Source organism: Branchiostoma belcheri, unplaced genomic scaffold (assembly GCF_001625305.1).
Source record: "Branchiostoma belcheri isolate BF01 breed outbred unplaced genomic scaffold, Haploidv18h27 scaffold90, whole genome shotgun sequence".
NCBI lineage: Eukaryota > Metazoa > Chordata > Leptocardii > Amphioxiformes > Branchiostomatidae > Branchiostoma > Branchiostoma belcheri.
This window is the reverse complement of record NW_017804576.1, coordinates 352,637-377,029: the sequence shown is the minus strand read 5'-3', so window position 1 is coordinate 377,029 and position 24,393 is coordinate 352,637. Positions and strand designations below refer to the sequence as shown.

The following is a 24,393-nucleotide window of genomic DNA, read 5'->3' as shown; positions in this document are numbered from 1 at the left end:
AAAAATTTGATTCTGGTCCTGAATCAACTGAAAAATGCTCATGTTTTGCCCCCAACAGTTGAGGAAAGTCCTTTTCTTCCTAGTTGTTACAGTTTTCCCATCTATCAATGCAGTGGTTTGATTAAAAGTTCAAAATTTATACTTTAAATTTTATCCCAGCCTTTTTTGTTGACTTCATGGCTCATATTGTAGCATTTTGGGCTATAATAGGATGCCTAGACCTGTTTTATTTTTATTTTTTTTCGCCCTGTCGCTTCATATTTTTTCTGAAAAAATCCGAGAACCAACAAATTAAATTGGTGTGGCCTAAGGCAAGCACAGGAATGGGAAGATCATGTTAGAAGTTAACTGATAAATGTTTCTGTTCCTGTTGTAAGCCCTAGGAAAAAAATGCTGTGTTTCCTCTTTTTGGGAATGCATCTACAGCAGCGACACCTGTGCTGCAGTGCAATGTGTACCAGCCAGAATTGCCCTGAGGAAGTTGACAGACGGTCAACGAAACGTCGCCTTTGAATAAAACACTTGGTTGTGTAAAAAGAGTCTCTTTACTCGATGAGTCCTCATGTGGGAATGAAGACCGATTTTGGATGCACATAAGCGGCCACAGATATATGCAGTTTTATTGCTGTTAAGGCCACACCAATAATTTAATTTGTTGGTTCTCGGATTCGCCTCTTCGTTTTTTTCTGATTTGCCAAAAAAAAAAAATGATTCTGGTTCTGAATCAACTGAAAAATGCTCATGTTTTGCCCTCAACAGTTGAGGAAAGTCCTTTTCTTCCTAGTTGTTACAGTTTTCCCATCTATCATTGCAGTGGTTTTGAGTGGTTCAAAATTCAATGTTTAAATTTTAACCCAGCCTTTTGTGTTGACTTCATTGCTCATTTTGTAGCATTTAAGCCTATAATAGGATGCCTAGACCTGTTTTTATTTTTATTTTTTTTCGCCCTGTCGCTTCATAATTTTTCTGAAAAAATCCGAGAACTAACAAATTAAATTGGTGTGGCCTTAACTTCAATATGTTTTACCCCCACAGATGGTGTAATATTGTTGTGACCCAGCCCAGGCGAATCGCTGCCATCAGTATCGCCCGCAGGGTGGCAGACGAGAGAGGGTGGAGACTGGGGGGCATCGTGGGCTATCAGGTGTGGAAGTTAACTTTTTATTGAGAAAAAAACACTACCGGAGTAGTAATGTGCCTAGGACAAGTCTGTTATTTACCTTGTGTAAGAAGGTTCTTGTCACAATATTTGGGACAGTATTTGTGCAGCGAGCGACACCAAGCTTCAGTATGAATCAGAACCAGTCAGAACCATGAAAATGGCGGAAGATGGTCACCGAAAAATTGGATGTGAAAACCTACACATCTAACTGCAGAAGTTCTTTGAAGTTATCTAGTGACTAGGCCCCAATTGTATGTACGTGGTGGCAGCGAGTTATACTCTATGAATATCTCGAATCTTTGTTTAAAGTGAAACCTTTAGATCCAACACAAAGAGGTTCAACACAAAGCGATTTCGACCAGACTCTCTGGTCTTTCTCAGAAGACTGACCCAGTGAGGCTTGTCACGTGGTCAAAGGTATCTGGTAAACGATGTCGGCCCCCGTCGCGGTTGAGTTTTTTTTAATGATTGCCATGTAAATAGTTAAGGTTTTTTATGCGACGTGTAATCCCCTCTGTTTTGAAATGATTTATGCTGTATGTTAAGTGTAAATGTGATGTTACATGTATTGGAACCCTGGAAGAATAGCCCATAATGGGCTAAAGGGTATCTCAATAGACTGAAACTTAAACTGAGTGAAGGGTGACGGGCCCTGATGTAAATATTAGCCTCCTTCACCCTCTCAGGACATAGTCTTGCTCAGTGTCCAATATTTTTACAGTGTCCAGTGAAACAATCTTCGGTCGATAAGTCTGTTTCCTATCTTGAAAGTTCATCTGTGTTGGTTTGTTTGTTTGTTTATTGGGAATCTCCATTAGTTATACAAGCTGTGTATACTAATCTTCCTGGAGTCCTTTCACATAATAAAATACATACAATTATCAACTTAATAGTTACAAAAGATTCAACAACATTATACATAACAATTGCTTAACAAGAACAATAAAAATTACTAAGTAACAGTAACTACTTATTAAATTTACTTATACTTCTAACAACAGCAAATATACAAGTTGTGGAGAGGTCAGAGGTACACCTGTGCTCCATTGGTAGAAGTCATTATGCAGCAAGATTAAACTGTAATTTCCAACACAAGAAATTGGACTCACCCAAATTTTCGACTGTACAACTCCAGTCTTTGTCAAGGAGTGAACAATCCACAATGCAACCTATGATCCACTGCTCAAGGAGTCACGTGTGCTATCTGCGTGACGTCACGGAAGCGGTGGATTGTTCATTCCTTGACAAAGGCTGGAGTTGTACAGTCGAAAATTTGGGTGACTCCAATTTCTTGTGTTGGAAATTGCAGTTTAAAAGAAAGTTTTATTGCAAATTCATGCTCGAGGGCTAATTGCATGAACAGAAGAAACATTTGTATAAAAACAGATAATTAATACACATAGAACTACTGATAACTATTAAGAAACTACTAGTAAAAAACTACTGGGTTTGACTTCTTTTTTGAAGACAGAGGAAGACAAAGGATCCCACTTTTTCTATAATTTGTGGGTTTTCGGATGTTAAGAGGAGAGTAGTTTTCATTTATATATGTGTGAAAGTTTGGGTAGAATTTGGAGGCTACGTCAAAGAGTTCATTAGTGTAATCTTGCTGCATAACTCTGTTTCCTGAATGTTTTGTGTTTGCAGGTTGGGATGGACAAGCAGCAGTCAGACGACACTCGTCTGTCCTTCGTCACCACCGGAGTTCTCCTGCAGAAACTCATAAACACTAAGAACATGAACCAGTTCACTCACGTCATCCTGGACGAGGTCAGGCACTGCACATAACGTTTTCTGTAGCTGTATCTGTACAGCCGGTATAACTGCCCTTCGCAGGCATGCAGCTTGGTGGCAGCTAGCTAGTATATTACACCGTACGACCTGTTACACCCAATCTTTGCATATTAAATTGCACTGTACGATACTTATTATGAAATACGAGTTTTTGAACACCTCAATTCATGGTTAATAACTCTGATATTTGAAGGCATTTTTTGTAAAAGACGGAGTCCCATAGCCTTTTTGAGGTTGTTAGGACAGTGGGTTGTTGCTCCACTTCGTCTAGGGCACAGTGTTGGAAGGCAGGGCCCATCCCCAACTGAAGTCAGGTACCCATTTTACACCTGGGTGTAGGGAGGATAGTCGTGTAGTAAAGTGCCTTTCCATTTAAGGACAGAACGTCTTGCTAGGATTGCCGAGGATCAAACCTGTGAACTCTCAATCTCCTCTTTGCTAGCCTGGCAACTTGGCCATTCCATGCCACATTGAATTTCTTTTTTTTTTTGACTTGTAAACTTGTGAAAGAAAAAAATGGAGATCTTAAAAAATTTAGCAACAAAGTCTTAGTTGCAATCTTCGTGTATCACAACGGTGCACAAAGAACATTACTTTTGCTTATCATTGTACAGGTTCATGAACGGGACCAGGAAACAGACTTTGGCCTGCTGGTGGCACGAAAGCTGCTGCGGTCCAACTCTCGCCACGTGAAGGTAAGAACCTGTAATTATTTTCTTGTTTTTCCTCCAACACAGTAGCATGTAGGGACTAGGCAAAAGTACTTTTTTTAGAGCTCTTTTGTCATCATGCATCAAACCCTAATCAAACTTAGGATGTCGGCAGAACGTACTTCACGCGAAACCTGTGAGGTATTGTCGGTATAACCACCCTTCGGCATAACACACCAGGCACGTGGTACAGTGGCAGCTGGCTACATTAGACCGAACAACCCTTGAACATCTAACTCTAAACATTGTTTAAAGCTGTCTAATGACAATACCCTACTGTACCTGGTGACAGGGAGTTCCACCCTGCGATAGTTCTAGGAAAGAATGAGTTTTTGAACACCTCACTCCTTAGTTGATAACTCTGATACTAGAAAGACATGGCTATTTCTTGTTCTTTTTCAGATTATCCTGAATTTTCTACCCATGTTTGCAGGCTACTTCAAAATGAAACCACTGCAGAATTGAATGCCTTTACAGTGTAACAATAACTGGTATACAATGTCCCCACAATGAAAGCTGAAAGCTTCTTTTCTAGAACAACATCACTATGGAACAAGCTACCACATGATTGTTTTCATATGGGTATAACCTTAAACTTTTCAAGTCTAAGGTCAACAAACATCTGTCCTCACTGTCTGTACAGTAACCCAAGACATTTGAGTGGCTCCCATGAAGTAGGAAAAAACAACAACCCTGATCTCTGTATACAGGTGATCCTGATGTCTGCCACGTTGGACAGCTCCATGTTCGCTGGCTACTTCAGCATCCCTGTGCGGGGGGAGCTGGCCCCTGCCCCAGTCGTCACGGTGGAAGGGCGGCTGTTTCCCGTCACCGAGTTCTACGTGGAGGACCTGGCACCACTGGGACCGGTATGTCCAACTACCTTCTCTTTCTGTATCTGGATAGCTGGTATATTCGGCATAACACATCGGCTTCTGTATCTGCATCTTTATAGCTGGTACAACCACCCTTCGGTGTAACACATCAGCTTCTGTATCTGTACAGCCGGTATAACCACCCTTCGGCGTAACACACCAGCTTCTGTATGTGTAGAGCCGGTTTAACTGCCCTTCGGCATAACACATTCAGCTTCTGTATCTGATTCTGTATAGCTGGTACAATCACCCTTCTGTGTAACACATCAGCTTCTGTATCTGTATAGCAGGTATAACTGCCCTATGGTGTAGCATATCAGCTTCTGTATCTGTATAGCCGATATAACTGCCCTTTATAACTGCCCTTCGGCATAACATACCAGCTTCTGTATCTGTATAGCCGGTGTAACTGCCCTATGGCATAACGCATCAGCTTTTGTATCTGTATAGTCAGTATAACTGCCCTTCGGTGTCACACATCAGCTTCTGTATCTGTATAGCCGGTATAACTGCCCTTCAGCGCAACACACCAGCTTCTGTATCTGTATAGCCAGTATAACCACCCTTCAGCGTAACACACCAGCTTCTGTATAGCCCATAAAACTGCACTTGTGCCAGACATAGTACCCATTAAACGTATAATGTAGAATTTTATTATCTGCCATACATTGTACCTGTTACAGTCATTGAGCAATAAACCTTGCTTGACTTGTATCTGTATAACGCAACACACCAGCTTTGCAGGCACAGCAACTGGTTATATTACCCCAGGTTACACCCAACTTTGGCACATCAAACATTTTTTTTACCTTTGTCCTCAGCTCCCTGAACTGCAGTTGGACAACCCTGACATCAGCGGCCAGTCCTACGATTTGGCACGGAAACTCATCCTGTACTTTGACCAGCTGGAGGCTCAGGAACAAGGGTGAGTTCCGTGTGTCGGCAGAACACTGGCAGGCAACTGAGGAACAATAATGCGTTCACTCTTCCCAAGGCCAGAACTGAAAGACTGAAACAGTCATTCCTGCACACTGCAGTTAGACTCTATAATAACTCTATTTCCTAGCCCATGACCCCCAACCATCATCCTGTGATCTTTGATCTTTGTTTAGTGTTTGTTATTATATTATGCATTTTTGTCAGTCTCATGCACATTCAGCAATATTCATGCAATATTCAGCACATATAGTAAGCACTTGAGCGTAACCAAGTCATCCGGCAGCTCGCTGCAAGCATCCCAACCGGAACCAGCACGTCTCCCTCGATGTGGATCCGCTGGGGAAGACGGGTGCCCAAGTGTGTGGGTCTCAGATTCGCAACCTGTTATCCACCTTAAACAAATTCACGCGAAGGCCGCCGTGTCAACTGTAACCCTCACTCAGGTGTAGGGACTGACACGGTCATACTACTCGGAAAATCTGTATATCTGTATATCTGTACATGAATCTGTATCTGTGCATGAATATGTACCTGTACATGAATCTGTATCTGATTGCAAATAAAGATATCGAGTGATTGCCATAGATAGATAGAGTAAGCACAATGTTTTATGACAAACCTACGTAATTCAGGGTATATAGACATGTATATGTGTGTATTTCCCTGTCAATGTATGTTTGAGGAAGAAATAAATTAAACATTCTACCAACATGCTGTTGGCTTCTGCTGAAGATTTGTCGATGGTGGTCTGGTGGTCTACCTTTTCGTGTGAAACAGTGCTGTTTGACCTGTGTAAAGGTGTAACGTCATTTAAAGGTGTAACGTGTAAAGGTGTAATGTCATTTAAAGGTGTAACGTGTAAAGGTGTAATGTGTAAAGGTGTAACATCATTTAAAGGTGTAACATCATTTTTCGAGATGAGTTGGCTCATCTGGAACATTCCTATCATGAAAGTTCATCTGTGTTGGTAGTTACATGTTTAGAGTTAAAACTTTTGTTCCAACACAAAAAAGATCTCTCACCTAGAGCTCTCGACCAGTCACTCTGGTCTTCTTCGGTAGACTGACCCAGTGAGGCTCGTCTACTGAGGAAGACCAGAGTGACTGGTCGAAAGCTCTAGGTGAGAGAACTTTTTGTGTTGGATCTAAAGTTTTAACTCTAAACACGGGAACATTCCTGTTGACTGTACAGGAGGGGACCATCAGAAGGGCTGGGGGTGGACAGAGGAACAGTGCTGGTCTTCCTACCAGGTAGGCAGACATGTCCTGTTGTGGTGGGTCATTGGTGTTAACCTATCATGAAAGTTCATCTATGTTAGTAGTAATCATAGTAAAATGTTAAACTTTATTCCAACACAACAGGTACACCGAGATCAATTTTTCAATGACCACTGTCACCTTCATCATTCAGGATCTCTGTGTACCCGTTGTGTTGAAATAAAGGTTAAAGTGCTCATGACACCAAAAAATGACCTTAGCTGATTGTAATTGACATAACTAGTATTACCTGGCTAACAGACACATTTACAATAAATATGCACAGTTCTCTTGTTACATCTGAAATTCTAACGCCCTACCTTGGAAAAGTCAGCACAAGCACAGACATTTTATTTTTGCATGTCTGTATTTTTTCCTGAGCTGACGTCATCCAGCAAAAATAAAACAGAGATGCAAATAGAGATGCCCGAAGTGGGCAATTGGCAAGCTTGCTAGAGAGTCTCCAAAAACCCACTTTTAGAAGGCCGTACAAGCTCAGTTTCTCAGTCATCATGATTGGAACAAATTTCAAGTGACTATATTGTATGCACACTTCCGATATTTGTATGTATTTCACAGACTTTTTTTGGTGTCATGAGCACTTTAACATTTTACAATGGTGTAAACTGTCTGTCTTCAGAGACAATGCTATAGCACAGTGGTTCAGTCTACGTCCAGGTGTTTGTTATAGCATCTGCTGTGGCTGTATTGTCCAATTTTTGGGATGCAGACTCTGTGCAGTTCCCCCACTTGGCCAAGGGATATAAAAATGGTTAAGAGTTACAAAAGGTTTTCGGTGAAGACATGTATATTTTGACCCCTGGTGCCTTACCTTTAACTACATTCTCATCCAGGTCTCGCAGAGATTAACACATTGGATGAGCTTCTTGCTCCAGAGACAACAAGATACAAGTAAGTAGGAAACTCTGATGATTTCAGGTCCATTTTTTTTTTACGAAAAGCTTCTACACTGATTCTTGGCACAGACTTAGATTGCTTTTTTAATACGATTTACTGGTAACTTGAGCTACTACATGTAGCTTTCTCTCATCTGTGCTTAATTCAAGCACACTGAAGTAGCTGTTTGGCTACCAATTCTGAATAAGTATCGAGGTTAGACAGCAGGGAGAAGGTTAACGTTTTATAATAAGCTTTTCTTTCTTCCTATTCTGTTGTATAGGCTTTGGGTTCTTCCCCTGCATTCTACGATCACGTCAGAAGAACAGGCTCAGGCCTTCGTTCCACCCAGGTCTTACCAGAGGAAGGTGAGAAAAAGTAAACTTGAAGGTCTACAGTAACTAGTCCCTTGGCCTTTTGAGGCTGTAGAGGCAGTGTTGGCCCCATCTGAACACTTCAAGTCACAAAGAAATTGATTCGATCCCAAACCACCTCTGGAAGTAGCTTCTGGCTACAGCGCATTCCGACTTCAAGTCTGAACATAATTTAGTATGCAGATCAATACTTATAAGTCAGATATAAATTGCTGACAAGTGAAAGTTACACGTATGCAATTTTTGACATTTCCCAGTTGTGGAAATGCGTGTGTTAGGTAGAACTAGAAGCTTTAAAAATGTTTTGGTCATAATTTCTCTTTTTAATGACTGTGTTCAGGTGATCCTGTCTACCAACATAGCAGAAAGCTCCATCACTGTGCCTGATATCAAGTATGGTAAGGAAATCTTCAGTGTGTATTGAAGTTTTTTCACAGCTCATACCCGTGTAACATCCCTACATTAATAGTAAGGAGCAGTAATATTAAATTATACTGCTGCAGGAATTTTTTTTCTGTTTTATTTTGTTTACATTTACAGATTGAAGTAAAACATAATGTTTTTGCTTTGTTTCTTCTTCTTCTGTTCCAAACATATAAGGTCAATCTCCTGGACCAAAAGTCTGTCACCATGGTAACTGGTGCTGCATGTGTCCTCCCTGTGGTGTTGGGTTACATATTGTAGCAAGTGGTAGGACAATCTTAGAGTAATAAAAAGAATATGTCTGAGTAAGAATAAAACTTTTTTGCTAGGCTAGACCATATGACGGTTGACATTATGCATTTGCTTTGCAGATGTTACCTTTCTAATCAGTGTTGTGTCTGTTCCTTTAGTGATTGACTTCTGCCTGACCAAGTGCATGGTGAAAGACCAAGAGACCAACTACCAGAGCCTGCAGCTGAACTGGGCATCCCAGGCCCACTGTACCCAGAGGAAAGGTAGGACTCTGCTACACAGCAGTATCAGATCTGTATACGGAGCTTCTTTATTCAACAACCAGTGGTTCACGTGCGACATTTTGGTGGCTGTCTGTCACATTCTTCAGGGTAACAATGACTGGTTTCGATTCCTGCTGCAGGCTAGGTCAGTCTCTTACCAACCCAACGAAATTATTCACACCTTATAGAGCCCTGTACATGTATACACCTTTACTGAACAGATAGGTATAGTTTGTCTAGCTTGCATGGTCTAGTGCATTGTGAAAGACCCAGAGTCTGCAGCTGAACTGGGCGTCCCAGGCCCACTGTACTCAGAGGAAAGGTAGGACTCTGCTGCTTAACAGGGGATCTCATGGATTTTCGAAGGCCTAACTGTATAAGAAGCTTCTTTAGGCCTAGGAAAAAAATGTTGTGTTTCCTGTTTCTGGCCTGAAGAAAATTAGGGTCAGTAGGTAGGGATTAGACTTTTTGTTAGACTTTTTAAAAAATTTTCTAGTGGTATACAGTATACATGTAACTTTCACAAGGACACATACATTTTTAATGTTAATGTTGGAAAACCAATTCTACAATGTTTCCTCTCTCAGGTGTCGGATCATAGAGCTAGAAAAGGTTTATCAGCTTGAAAACCCCCCAAAAACAGACTAGGGTTGGCAGTTTTTTCTAGAGTCGGTCGGGAAACAGGGAACACAACATTTTTTTCCTAGGCCTAAGAAGAGAAAAGACAAGCAAAGACTCAGCTGTTTCTCCATGTGTCTGTACCTGCCAGGTCGGGCGGGGCGTGTGTCGTCAGGCCGAGCCTACCGGATGGTCACCAGGAGGTTCTACTACGAGCACCTGCAGGAGTACGGCGACCCCGAGATGCAGGTGAGAAATTTATTCTTTAATTGAGGCCCCTGGCCAATATTTACATACATGAACAGATTAACAAGAGATTGAAACATGAAAACAAACATAACGAAAATCATGTTTGATTTTCGTTAGTAGAAATAAAACTACTTTTTAAAGACCATTTAGACATACTAGTAATGTCTCCAGATGGTGCTAAGATGGAAGCCATCGGAGTGAAAGAGCGTAACTACAATGTTTGATAGGGTTTTGCTGGAAATGAATCACTCTATCAATCAATCAATCAATTACCTGCTGGCATTTCTTACACAATATTTTCAAATAATTTGATGTCTTAACCAGGTCATAAACCCTTGACAGATTGCAGGAGAAGTACCCGCAAAACGTACATATACAGGGTGCTGTATACATTTGTTGATGGTGCTGAATAGCACGTCGGCAGAACGTACTGCACCTGCGCGAAATCCGTAATGTATTGTGCATAGCACTCAGGCAGAACGTCTCATATAAGGTTGTATTCGCTCATATAAGGTTAGCATTTCGACAGTAGTTCCCAAATGTTGTGTCAGAAAAGATATCCTCTGCAACAGTGAAAATTCTGATGCAACGTTGACCAAAGATCCAACTAAAAACGCGAAAATCCAGGGTTCTGCGCAGGCGCAGTACGTTCTACCAACGTGCTGTGCTGAATGCGCAACCCATGGGCCCCGCAGGACAAGGGTAAAAAAACAGAGTAAAGACTTCTTTCAGAAGGTAAAGAAAACCTATACTAGTAACATTGCGTTCCTTTCCCCTGCACAGCGCTGTCCCATGGAGCAGCTGGTTCTGAAGGTGAAGCTGCTTGACTTGGGAGAACCGAAGGCCATCCTGGGTCTGGCCCTGCAGCCCCCCAACCTGGACAACATCGAACTCACGGTTCTAACGCTGAAGGAGGTGAGGCCTAGAAAAATATGTTGTGTTTCTTGTAACAGTTTCAGCCCTGAAAATAATTAGGGTCGGTAGTAGAAGGCCTCCAAAGGGAGCAACAGTTTAATGATGGCACTCCCAGACCCTATGAAGCGAAAGGCAAACAAATACAGCAATTTCTGGTGCTTGGTATCAAAAGTGTCAACACATACACACAGAAAGGTTGCTGTTTACTAGTACTTCTCTGCTGAGACAATAGAATTATAAGGCCATCATGATAGACAACTCGTAACCTATGCATGGTCCCAGCTCTGGAGCTGGACCAAAGCTGAGCACAGCACATTGCATTATAGTGTGATATGAAGAGAATGCGCCTCACCTCAGGTGTACGGTGACCAAATTTTCAGATAAGTGAGTTAAGTATGTACAAAATGACTAATAAACTGGTGGATGTCCCAACAACTAAGTACCTAATACCAGCTCAGAAGAGAACAAGAAATAGCCACGCATTCAAGTACCAGAGTTATCAACCAAGGATTGAGGTGTTCAAGAATTCATTCTTTCCTAGAACTATCGCAGAGTGGAACTCACTGTCACCAAGTACAGTAGGGGCACTGTCAATAGATAACTTTAAACAATGTCTAGAGCTAGAAGTTCAAGGGTTAGGTGTAACAAGTCGATCGGTGTAATATAGCCAGCTGCCGCCGCGCCGAGTGCCTGCGAAGCTGGTGTGTTACGCCGAAAGGCGGTTATACCGGCTATACAGATACAGATACAGATACAGAAGTACTGTCACAATCCCAGTAAAAATCAAGTTAAAGAAGAGTCCTGCTGAGTGAACTTATTGGTGCATCTCTAAATCCCTCCAGGTCGGTGCCCTCTCCACTGTGACCTCCGGAGAGGTCAACCCTTACGACGGTGACCTGACCTTCATAGGTCGCGTGCTGGCCGCCCTCCCCGTGGACATCAGGGTCGGCAAACTGCTGCTGCTGGGACACGTGTTCGGCTTTCTGAGGGAGGTCCTCGTCATAGGTAAGGAAAAAATCTTAAGCTAAAAAAAAGAAAAGATAACTGCTAAAAAAAAAGAAAAGATAACATTTGCAAACAGGTCTCCAATTAGAGTAACCTATGACTGCGTGAAAATTATTGCCAGTAATGACTTTCTGCCTTCCCCCGTGTAGGTGCATCTCTCTCTCTCTGATGTTACATGTACTTACAATCAGCCTACGGGCAAATGCTTGCAATAAACTTTCAATCAAACAGACTTGATATGACTCTTATCCAATTCTACATGAATGTGTACTAAAGTCTTTCAGTTTGGCCCTTAGTTTCAAGCATGCAAGTAGGTCTATATGTATCCTATTACTGTCAGGGCTGGAAATTAAAGGTGGTCCACAATGGCCATTGACCACTAAAATTTAGGCTGGGACAACTAAAAAGATACTTTGGGACATTTTGGGGACAATAGAAAAATACATGTAATCAGAATGTCAGCCCTTCTTTTGTTTATCAGGCACATGTCCTGGCTTTGGATCTGGAAAAGACCCCCCGAGTTTCCTGTCTGCAATTATAGTGTAACTGGGAGTGAATGTAAGCAAAATAAAGTTGACTTCAAGTTGAAGTCATACAATACTTCACAAAAAAACAGCCTGGGACAGTTCATCCTCACTTTGGAACAATTGAACTTTATTTTTGGGACAGTACTGGGACAATAGAAAGAAAAGTTAATTTCGAGGCCTGTACTGTGCGAAGTAGAGTTATCACAGACATTGCCAGTAAAGACTGTTCCTCCCCTCTCCCCCCTGTAGGTGCATCTCTCTCCCTGAAGAGCTTCTTTGCGAAGCCCTTCAGGGGGGACCTGGCCTCGTACAGGTAAGTCTTCTGCTGAATCATTTTTCTCAGAGAAGTTTGATTTTACATTTTAGTAAGTCTAATTTGAAATGGGAAAAGATGTTCTAGAGTGGACTGTGCTTTTCAGAAATGACTAACATTTCTGGACTTTTACAGGCAATTTTTCGGATGAATCAGTTGTTCTCAGAGCTTCTTGATACTTAGTAGAAGATCTAGTTTGAAATGGAAGAACATGTAGACTGTGCTTTTCAGAAATGTCAAATGTTTCTGGTCTTGTAGTTGTACAGTTGAGTATTCAGCTGAATTCTCGTCAGAGCATTTTGATACATGAAATTAGAGGAAGATCTAAAAAATGGAAAAAGATGGAGACTGAGAAAGTCAGCAGAATGTACCGCACCTGCGCAAAACCCAGATTTTTGTCAAAGTCTTTGTCTGATGTTTGGTCAATGTTGTACTAGAATTTTGCCCATAGCAGGTGACGCAATGTTTGAAAACTATCGACAGAATGTCATCCTTTGAATACGAATACGTTATACGAGACGAATACAACCTTTTAAAAATGAGTCCTTCTGCCGAAGTGCTATACACGATGCATTACAGGTTCTGCACAGGCGCAGTACGTTCTACTGACATGCTTGTAGACTGTGCTTTGCTGAAATGACCGATCGACCCCTCTCCACCAACATCCTTCTCAACGGTTATCCAGGTCACAACCCTCTTACAGATCAAAACCTTTCGGCTGCTCTTCATACTTACATTTCATCAACAAACCGATTCTAATTACATAACTCTTAGTCCTTCCATCTATTCCAGACCTACAACATTGTAAATATTGAATATTATATATTTGAATGACCTCTGGCCTCCTACCATATTGATTTATATTATTACTTTTTTGTATATACTGTCATTAGCCTAGGTTATGGATTGTAGGGTATGAGAAATTTCTGTGATTCGTTACTTTATTGTGTTATGTATGTATGTATTTCACAATGTGGGGCCCGACATCAGCTCAGCTGCCAGGGCTTCCACTGTATTACACTGTATTGTTTGCAATTTAAATAAATAAAAAATAAAATAAATGACCGATGTTTCTGTGATTTGTGTAGATCGAAGATGGCCTGGTCTGAGGATTCCTTCAGTGACTGCCTTGCCATGTTATATGCCTACAGGGTAAGACAGTACAGTATGTCATACAGTATGTGTATTTGCAATTTTAGAGAGGATGTAGAGCTGAATTTGCAGGAAATGACTTCCATTTGTCTCTGGGAAAGACAAAATGCAAGGGAGGGGGAAGCTGCATCAGGTGCTTTGCACTCTGACCCACCCAGCTCTAAATTTCTGTGGAGATCCCTTAAAACCCAGCTTCAGTGTATTCGTGCTAAGTCTTGCAAATCACGACAATATTTTTTGGTGGTTCGCCTAGATTTTAGCCTGTGCTCCTAACTTTTTAGGGTTAGGAGCACAGTACTCCTAGGTCAAAAAATTAATTTTGAGCCCTGATCGTGATCCCTACTGGTAAATTAATTCTACCAGATACGAGTCTATGCTTTGACAGTCATGTTATCTTTGACTGCACTTTTGGTTTTATTGAAATCCCTGTTGTTCATTGTCAGACTTATCATGTATGTAGTATTGTTAGAAAAACTAAGTAATGCAAGAAGTATAAAAACAGATCTTTTAATTTCTTGTCTTCATTTTCCAGGGATGGCAGGAGGTCAGTCAGTCAGGACAATGTACGAGCAGACAGGTGAGTTCACACATTACAGAATCAGCTGTCATCAAAGAGCATGTCGGCAGATTTTTTATTTTTTTTTATTTATTAATCTTGAGGGTCGCCCCTTCAGTTGATAAACAACTGATTTCCAAGGGGGCCCTGGCTCCACATCCAACAGATGAATCAACAAAACGTTACAATTGTACAACATAAAACACAAAATCGAACATAGGAGTAATACTTAATCTTAACAATTCAAAATACGTTGAACAATATCAACTCAAAATTAGAATTACAGAGCCTGTCACATACGTAAATCAAATAAATAGAACAAAACAAACAACAAAATCAATCCGTTTGCAAAATAAAATACTAGCTATACATGTAGGTCATGTTTTGGTCAGACCTATACATTGTTTTGGTCAGAGGTCAGATTTTAAGGCTTGTTTGAATGAATTCAGAGTGGTTTCTAATTTTGTCGCTGGTTTAAGGGAATTATAGATGGAAACCAATGGCAGATTGTACTCAACCTGCGTGAAACCCAGATTTTTCACTGTTTTTATTGGAAGTTTGATGTTTAACTTGTAAATGGTGCAGTCATTTTATTCAAATGAAATATTACAAGGTATTGACGTTCATATTTGGTCCTTTCACATTCGATGGGATATTACAAATATGACTTATCTGATGTTATGAAGTTATTTATTTATTTTATTTATTGTTTATTTTAGGCTCAATGGCCCATAGCACAGACAGACAACATTACACAAACACATCTAAAATAAAACATCTAAGTGGGTATAAGTAGATAAAAGACTGTCGAGCCCTTACGGTGGGCGGACCTGTCTACAGTAGTGGCTCCAGAATGGGCTAGAGCAGAAGGTCTCCGAGCGGAGCAGCAGTTTGACAATTGCGTTCTCAGACGCTAAGAGACGCGAAGCAAAAGAGCACAACAACTTCCGACGCCTGGCGTCAAACGTGTCGACACGAGTCTGTACAAATAGGTCGCTGTTACTAGTACTCCTAGGCTGAGACAGTAGGATTGTAGTTTGAAGACAGTTACTGTATTTTTTGTCTGATTTCTTACTTCTCTCCACAGCAAGAGGTGGCGTGGGCTAGGAAGAACATGATTCAGCTCAAGAGAATCAAGGAGGTCAGAAAATAGCTATGCTTAACTTCTTTGCCAATTGGTGTATTATTTTTAGCAGTTGATTTCTGTGGGTCTCAGGACTGGAAATACCACCTGCATATGTTGATTTGATTATAATTATGGATGACATCCACGCGCGCATGAATTTTCGGCCATTTCCAAAAAAAAAAAAGTTTTCAACCATACTGTAAATCGTGCAAAACAGTTGCTAAATGAGCAAAAATATACCATAAGTTGCAAGGAAAACATTTAGAAACGATACCAATGTCGTAGAATGCCAAAATCAAAGGAAAAAAGACAAAAATGTAAAGAAATGAATTCGAAGAGTAGATTATTCGCCATAACATATTCTGTGCCATTTGTTCAACCTTCATGATCATGACCACGTAGATTTCATAGTGAAAGCAACTTTTTTTTTTTTGTCAAAACTTTTTTTATTCGCACGCGCGCATCAGTTTTGGGGTTCCCAGAGGATGTCATCCATATAATCAAATCAACATGGCCTAATGTACATTTTGAAGCAGGTGCTTGATGTGATTAAGCATTCATGTTTTGTACATGTATCTGTAGATGTCAGTAGTTGTGCAATGGTTAGAGCGTATGATGGAGTGACACTGTCAGATTTGGTGTCGGATTTTGCCAACTTCTGCACGTTTGCCGCCAAGAGCCATAAAATTTTTTACACTTTTTTGTCTGCAGATGTCAGCAGTCGCCAAGGAGCTTCAGGATCGCCTGGCCAACTTCAACATCCGCGTGTCGCGGGACAGAAACCCTCACCAGAACTACCGAGACCCCGAACAGAAGAGAGAAGAGGACGAGCTGATACTCAAGGTGGGAAGGCAGCTACTGTGAATATCATGAATGTTCATCTGTGTTGGTAGTTACATGTTTAGAGTTAAAACTTTGGTCCAACACAACAAAATTCTCTCACCTAGAGCTTTCGACCAGTCACTCTGGTCTTCCTCAGTAGACTGACCCAGTGAAGCTTGTCACGTTGAGAGGGGTGAAGGACATCAGGGCCCATCACCCTTCATTGAACCACGACGGGGGCCGACATCATCTACCAGATACCTTTGACCCAGTGTTGACGTCACACTTCAAAGAAGCCACATGACAAGCTTCACTGGGTCAGTCTACTTAGGAAGACCAGAGTGACTGGTCGAAAGCTCTAGGTGAGAGAATTTTGTTATATTGGATCTAATTAAAAGTTTTAACTCTAAACAGCTAGTGTGAATGTTTGTACCTCAGAGTCTTCAAACTTTTGTTTTTAGAGTTTCTCAGAGAGTTCCAGGATTTGAGAATAGAAGACCACTCAGGAGACCAATGAAATCTCTTTTATGTGAACAGGTGGTTGCTATGGACAGGATTCGTAATGCTTGTGTCAATGGGAAAATTATTTAAGAGACCACCAAGAGTGGTCATTTCTTTGATGCCCCAGGACCCACCCATCTACCAAATTTGAGATATTGTGCTAAACAGCAAACGCTGTTACACTGTTGCAAATGCTACCAGAAACATAACCTTTTTGGTGAAGATAAAAAAAATAAAGTTCCTCTGTCCTCAGATGATCCTTGCCGGAGAGGTCTAGCCAAACTACTTCAGACTCTGTTATAATATGGCCCCATTCCCACTAGGATAAAACTCCACTTTAGAATTAGACTAAGTGATATATTTCCTGATCTCAGTCTTTGTCAATCAATCAATCATCCACGATCATCACGTTCTGATGCATGGCAGCCACAGTCATGCACAGGACCCACCAGGTGGTCCTGTTTCCAGCACAGACCCTCCAGTCGTCTCTGACACCCAGCTCCCGAAGTGTGGGGATGAGCTGGTCTTCCCATTTTGCCCTTGGGGGACCCCAGTCTTTGTCAGTAAATGAAAAGTTCCTGTGTCCCCAGATGATCCTGGCCGGAGCGTTCTACCCAAACTACTTCACCTGTGACGCGTCGGACGAAGCGGAGGCCGTGAGAGACTTGTCAGGCAGCAACCCGCTCACGACTGTCATGGTGAGCAGACACATGAACACACTCGCAGAAACATGAACAGGAACTATCCTACTGCCTGACATCACTCAGATGTCAGATCATGGAGCTAGAAATGGTCTGTCAGCTCGAAAATTTATGTAACTTGCAGGGGTCCACACATAAAAAGGCTAGGGTCGGCATTTTTTTCTAGGGTTGGTCGGGAAACAGGGAACACAACATTTTTTCCCTAGGCCCAGCAGAAACATAACGAGAACTTCCAACCCGCTCACGACTGTCATGGTGAGCCCATACACAGTTCTTGTCATAGGATACAGTAGTTCTTATCACACTATTACACTAGTTCGTATTTATTTTGTGAGATCTTGGTTCATTATGTACAGACTTGTTTATTTGCATTTATGATCTATGAGTTCACTTTGTTCACCATTATTGTATATAGCCTACCTTTATTTGTGTTCATATTTTGTTTGGATGCTGTTATCTGTACCTTTGATTCTCTTAGCATGTGTGACTTAAACACACCTGTCTGTCTAACCCCCTGTAGTTGCGCGGCATGCCTCCTGCCCCCTTCTTGTACCTGAGACAGTTGAAGGTCTTGATGGACCCTTGTGGGAAAGGGAAGTTTATCAAGCTCGAGGATACAAGGTCAGCTATGTGTAACCAATGATGTTTTAATAATACCGTTTGATAGCATGTTGGGGTATAGAAGTATTTTTTTACCTCCACGGATTTTTGTTTGACCACACCAGGGCTTTATACCAGCTCGAAATTTTTTACCGTACTGTCAACGCGAAAAAAAAATTCCGTCAATGATTACTTAATTCCGTCAGGTTTCCCACGTGGGCCCGCGCACTTGGAAAAGACGCCGCGTCGTGGCTCATTAAAATTCGCTAGATTTTTTCTATGTCTTTACCCACGATATTTGACCGTCAATGTTGACGATGAGGACTTAAATTTTTACCGTCCTATGGGACAAAATACCATCAATTGACGGTAAAACGGTCGCTGGCTAAAGCCCTGGACCACACGCACCCTTGTGTACTGTATGTACGAAATACGTAACTTCTCCACAGATCTGAGACATACTCTTGAAATAAACTTGAAACTTCTTTCTTCCTCCTGTGCAGAGCGTATGTGGAGTTTGAACCTGAAGTGGCACGGTGGGACGGCACAAGTGTGCTACCTGCGGTCTACACGGCCGTGAAGATGAGGTACACCTGTCCTCCATTTCATTTCTTTTGGTCCCGTACCTTACCTTAAGCTCCTGTCGCACATAGCTGAATGTGGCCTCCTGAACACTGCCAAACTTCCCCTAACCATGGCTAGGAGTAGGTCGGAAGCAAAGTTGACATTTTCACTTGAGTTAAGTGAGGAAAGTCATGTAAAGTGCCTTTCCCAAGGGCACAAAATCAGTTGCATGTCAGGACTCAAACCCGGGACCTCTTGGTCCCGAGTTGAGCACGCTGCCGTTACGGCACACGACCCCACATGGAAAATAACCTTACCTGTGAGGCCACAGCAAGTAAATTTTATGGATGGCATCCTTTGCGGATTCCAAATCTAATGCGAGCGGGCGAAAAAAAAAACAAGGCGGGCTGAAAAAAACAAGGTCCCTACAATTAAAAATTTTGACTCAATCATTGTTCAAATGGGTTTTGATTCAGTAGGAACATCACATATGCACAGCCAGCATCACATATCACTGCATCATAGTAAGAAACAAAACATTAAATCAGAGCCTTTTCTCCTCGATCTTGTGTCCTCTCTTCATAGTTATCTACCATCCACCTTCTGGCATGGTAACAGACATCTTTGCCCATTTTCGGCATGTTGACCACTGTCAAAAGGCAACAAAATTCCTTGTTTTTTTTCCAAAATCAGGCGAAAATTAATGCGCGCGTAGATGTCATCCATAAAAATTATTTTCTGTGGCCTGACGGTTGATTGACAGGTCTCTGAGGACCCACCCCCTGGAGCTGAGGCTGCGACCCCGCGAGGAGGTCCAGAAAGCCCTGATGCAGCAGGCCAACGCCAGCTTCAGCAGCAACAGCAAGAAACTCAGGACTAACAGGTAGTCTGTTTGTTTGTTTATTAGACCGATCTCCATTAGTTTGTACAGTTGCCATACATACTATTCTTCCTGGAGTCGTAACTACAAACTACTATCATAACAACATGGTAAGGCTTAACTACAAACTACATAACCACACACAACATGCAAGTAGTACCGAGAGGTCAGAGGTCATAACATAAAATTTAGACAAAGATTCATATTTACATTTCTACAATTCTACTACCACTCATCACAGTCAGACTTTATCACATGTCATGCATAGTTTTTTTGGTATATTCAGGTCCCTGGTTATCCAGAGTTACTTTTACAGTAGGAACTGACAATACAGTGACCACTAAAATGACACTTTAGCTAAACAGCAAGAAGCTCAGGACTAACAGGTATCACTGAGTATTAAATCACTGATTCATCAGTAGCCCTTGCCTGTGTTTTTTGTTCATTCTGGTTCCTGGGGGAGTTATCCAAGGCAGAACCCAATATTGAGTCACTTTTACAGTGGCTATTGAAATAACTTGTGTCATTATGAAGCCAGACCATGTGTATTTTGTCAAATTTTGGTTCTGGAACCCTCTTGGCTAAACAGTGTATTAAGATCAGAAGTAGTGACCAGTCTTGATTATACTGCTGCGGGGATCGCTGACTAAGGGTTGGGCAGCAGTCCTTCACACCATGTTTCTAGGCCCTGGAAGAAATCCAGGCAGCTCTGCAAGGCTAAACATTTTGGTGTTCTTCTGGATACACTCATTCCAAGACATGCCCGTAGCCAGGAATTTGAATGGGGGGGTTCTTCCCACTGCCCACTGCACTTCCCGGCTCCTAGGGGGGTCTGGGGGCATGCTCCCCCGGAAAATTTTGATTTTGACTTTAGGTTTAGGATTATGGGAACCCAGAGAATCTTAAACTCTCTACATGTTGTCTCCCCAGACTGTATGGAGAGTTGGGTGAAGGGGGACAGCCTTCAGTGAAGGTGGAACAGACAAAGGGACCAAAAGCAGTGGAACCCCCCTCTCCCAAAGAACCGTGGATGCAACTGTTCGTCACTGAGGTAGGTGTAATGCAGATGTAGAGAATAGAATGACGGTTTCAGATTGTTTGGAATATTCACTACGTAATGGGAACAGCTGATCTTTCTATATGGTACAATGTATTGAACAAAGTGCCTCCTAGAGCCTAGTGTCTGAGGGAGTGTTGGTCAGTATGTTGGTGAGCAAACGTTACAAATTGAATGATATAACAGCCTGGTATCTTATTACATCTACAAAGGCCAATGTATACTAGTTTGTGTGGCATGACGGCAGAACGCACTGCACCTGCACAAAACCCATACTAGTAATGTGTTGTGCATAACACTTCAGCAGAACATTAATTTGTTTAAGGTCCGTTTCAGGATGTCTATAGTTTTCAAAGGTTGTGTCGGAAAAGATGTCTTCTCCAATGGTTAGAATTCAACTTTGACCAAAAAAATACCTGTGAAAAATCTGGGTTTCACACAGGCGTAGTACATTCTGCCGTCATCCTGTGTATAATATGTACATATAGTATAATGCCAGCTACATGTATCTTTAATCTGCCATCCCTCTGCAGGTATCTGTATCGGTATAGGGCGCGGCGGCAGCTAGCTATATCACACCGAACAGCTTGTTACACTCAATCTTTGCACATTTGATTGCAGGAGTTGTTTAAAGCTTTCTATAGCTAGTGATGACGCCCCAACTGTGCTTGGTGGCAACGAGTTCCAGTCTATGATAGTTCTGGGGAAATACGAGTTTTTGAATACCTCAATTCTTGGTTGATAACTCTGATATTTGAAGGCATGACTGTTTCTTATTCTTTTCTGGGCTGGTATCAGGTGGTTGAATGCGGGCACTTCTGGGCTCACCGTGCGGAGGCAGAGTACTTTGACCAGCTGGCCCTACTCATGGAGACTATAAATCAGGATTTAGGGGCCAGTCTACAGGTAAGTCAAATTCAAATTCAGCTTTATTCATATTGGCATGACATGTTAAAAGTTCAGAGCCAATATTTGACAACGTTTGAAATACACAGAACAGATCGATAAAAACTACATTAAAATGCGATTAAAAACACTTTACACTGACAATATATATATTATGTCCTCAAAGAACAAGTATATATGCGTAATTTACATATCGCTGGGAATCAGTAAGTTGTAACATGGAGTTGTTGTAAGAATCAGTTGCCAGAGTGGTAATACAGTTTCAGTGCTCTGGGGATAAATGACAGTTCATGTCTTTTGGTTCTGCTCTTGGTTGCTCGGAAGCAGCCCTCTCACCGTAGACTGTAGCGGTTGACACACGGCAGGATCAGAAACTCATTCAGGGGAGAACTGCTGTCCTGAAGAATGTTCTGTAATGTTCTCAGTGTGGCTGTGTCACGCCTGCTGGACAGCTTTGTATCCGAGTTTATTGGAGTTCAACCTTTCCTTAAGCTGTCTACCTTTGAATAGGTTACAGCTAGTCTTTCAGGAGAGGACACAAGTGCTGCATAAAAGTCTAGTACAGCTAATTCTTACAGCTAAGTTAGTCATTAGTCAATGTAATTTGTTTTATTCCCTGTGGCTGTAACCCTTTCACCTGTTCGTGTATTCTTCCATGTTTGCACTCATTCATTGCTTCATTCATTCATTCATTCATTCATTGCTTCACTCATTGATTGATTGATTGATTGATTGATTCATTCTAGTTTTGCAGGACTTCCCTTAGATGAGAGGATTTTTCTTGAGAAGATTGATCTATGGGGCCCACAAGCCCTTTTCCATAGAGCGTAATCGGCCATTTTAATTCTACGTAGAGCATAGACAACGGACCGCTCTAATGTAACGTAGAGCGTAATTGGCGTATTTTCCGTAGAGCGCATTTGCCGTTTTAATTCTACGTAATGCGTTGTAGCCACTTGGAATTTATTGTTAAGCGTAATCGAGAGGTTTCTGAATTCAGCGTAGAGCGTTGTCAGGACCCCCCCCCCCCAGACCCTCATCTATTTATTAATAAGATGCAAGATTTCCCAAAAATGTGGATAGGCCCTTGAGATTTGGACTCCCCCCATATGTTGGGGATAGCTGCTGGCTGTCCATGTTATTCTGATTGCAGAGACATGTGGTGTCATTTTTCTCCTGCATTCCTGCTTCGGTCGGAATGTCTGCATGTCAGAAACAATTCTTGTCAAGTCAATCACCAAAAGGAAGGCTCATGCACTCCAAAAAATTTACGATGCGGAAGATTTTTGGAACTCTTTTTGAAGATGTTTGGAACATGCCTCAGTCGGAATGTCTATCTGTATGTCAGAAATAATTCTTCGCAAGTCCCCCACCAAAGGAAGGCTCATGTACTCATAGAAATTTACGATTTGGAAGATTTTTGGAACCATTTTTAAAGTTTTTTTTAGGACCAGCCTTGGTTGAAATGTCTGCATGTCAGAGACAATTCTTCTGAAGTCACTCACCAAAGAAAGGCTTATGCACTCCCAGAAATTTACGACTTGGAAGATTTTTGGAACTACAAGTTCACAACACTCTACTAGTTAAGTTTACCTGTTCCTGATGTCAAAAGCTCTGATGATGTTGTGTGATGTTACCTGTTTTTTGGGAACCTGTTTTTCTCCCAGTTAGCTGGTCCATGCCATTGTACTATAGAGTGTACAGGTACTGATTTTGATGTTAGGCCACACCAAGTAAATTTTATGGATGACGTCCTTTGGAGACCCTAAATCTAATGCGAGAGGGCGAAAAAAAAACAAGAAGGGCCCTAAAAAACAAGATGCCTAGATTAGAAATATACTAAGAGACGACAAATGTTAGGACACAAATTGAATGAGGTGACACAGTGTAACAAGCAAGAAGTACATTTGTATTTTATTCATCTTCAAAACAGCAATAAATCAGGTGGAACAGTGGACAGTGAAAAATTTTCTGTTTCTGTTATTGACAGCATGGTCCTGTCAATAGACACTTTGTTCGCGTTACGGGTTTCACATCAATCTGGTGATTTGCGGCACTGTCGTGACTCTTTGGTCATAGTTACAGGAAGCGGAATTTCTTGTTTTTTTTTCTAGGAACAGGCCAAAATCAATGCGCGCGCGGACGTCATCCATAAAATTTACTTGGTGTGGCCTTAGTGACAACTCCATCTAAGGGTGCAGTCGAAATCCTCCTAGGTTTGATTTGATGTCGTAGCATTTTCAAACAGACTGAAACCGCTGAAAATTATGTAAGGCTGCCAAGCTGTACCAAGACAGCTGAAATTTTTACACAACACGTGCATGACTTTTCCAAAAATACTCTGTTTACAATTGTACAGCAAAAATGCCCTCATTTGTGATTGTACGACAAAAATGACAATCATATGATGAATGTTAAATGTACTGAGCCCTTAGTTAGAATTATGCCATACTGTAACTCACCCCTTGTTCAGATGTACCTGTTGCTTGTCACTCTTGCTCACAGCCCTTGCCAGCCCGCATGGTACTTCGTGGGTGGGTGGGTGGCTGGTAGTGAGTGAGTGAGTGAGTGAGTGAGTGAGTGAGTGAGTGAGTGAGTGAGTGAGTGAGTGAGTGAGTGAGTGAGTGAGTGAGTGAGTGAGTGAGTGAGAGTACATTTTGTTTTTCCTCTTGCTCACAGCCGTTGCCAGCCCACATGATTCTCCGTGACCAGTACTGTCTAGCGCCCTACCAGGATGAGGCCAGTGTCAAGTACTACCGAGCAAGGATTGTGGCAGCATTTCCTGACCATGTGAAGGTAATGTAACTGTACAAATCTGTCTCATCAGATATCGTTTTATCAGGGCAGATATATGTAATGTCATCTACACTTAGGCCATGTTGATTTGATTATATGGATGACATCCGCGCGCATGAATTTTCGGCCGTTTCAAAAAAAAAAAGTTTTCAACCATACT

The 24,393-nt window shown here is 41.7% G+C and overlaps 1 protein-coding gene across 1 annotated transcript in view; it reads left to right on the top strand.

The window, feature by feature from the left end:
- The window catches only part of LOC109487920 (putative ATP-dependent RNA helicase TDRD9), a 55,612-nt gene that overhangs the window by 4,914 nt on the left and 26,305 nt on the right, over positions 1-24,393 (top strand). The window contains 25 exon segments of the mRNA XM_019792022.1: positions 1,036-1,144; positions 2,810-2,932; positions 3,571-3,651; positions 4,377-4,535; positions 5,363-5,466; positions 6,672-6,730; positions 7,591-7,648; positions 7,917-8,001; positions 8,348-8,405; positions 8,841-8,945; positions 9,715-9,812; positions 10,596-10,727; positions 11,570-11,732; positions 12,509-12,572; positions 13,661-13,724; positions 14,257-14,301; positions 15,368-15,421; positions 16,118-16,249; positions 17,320-17,427; positions 17,951-18,051; positions 18,534-18,617; positions 19,358-19,477; positions 20,405-20,525; positions 21,330-21,437; positions 24,117-24,233. Of these exon segments, the coding sequence (XP_019647581.1) occupies positions 1,036-1,144; positions 2,810-2,932; positions 3,571-3,651; positions 4,377-4,535; positions 5,363-5,466; positions 6,672-6,730; positions 7,591-7,648; positions 7,917-8,001; positions 8,348-8,405; positions 8,841-8,945; positions 9,715-9,812; positions 10,596-10,727; positions 11,570-11,732; positions 12,509-12,572; positions 13,661-13,724; positions 14,257-14,301; positions 15,368-15,421; positions 16,118-16,249; positions 17,320-17,427; positions 17,951-18,051; positions 18,534-18,617; positions 19,358-19,477; positions 20,405-20,525; positions 21,330-21,437; positions 24,117-24,233 (2,452 nt within the window).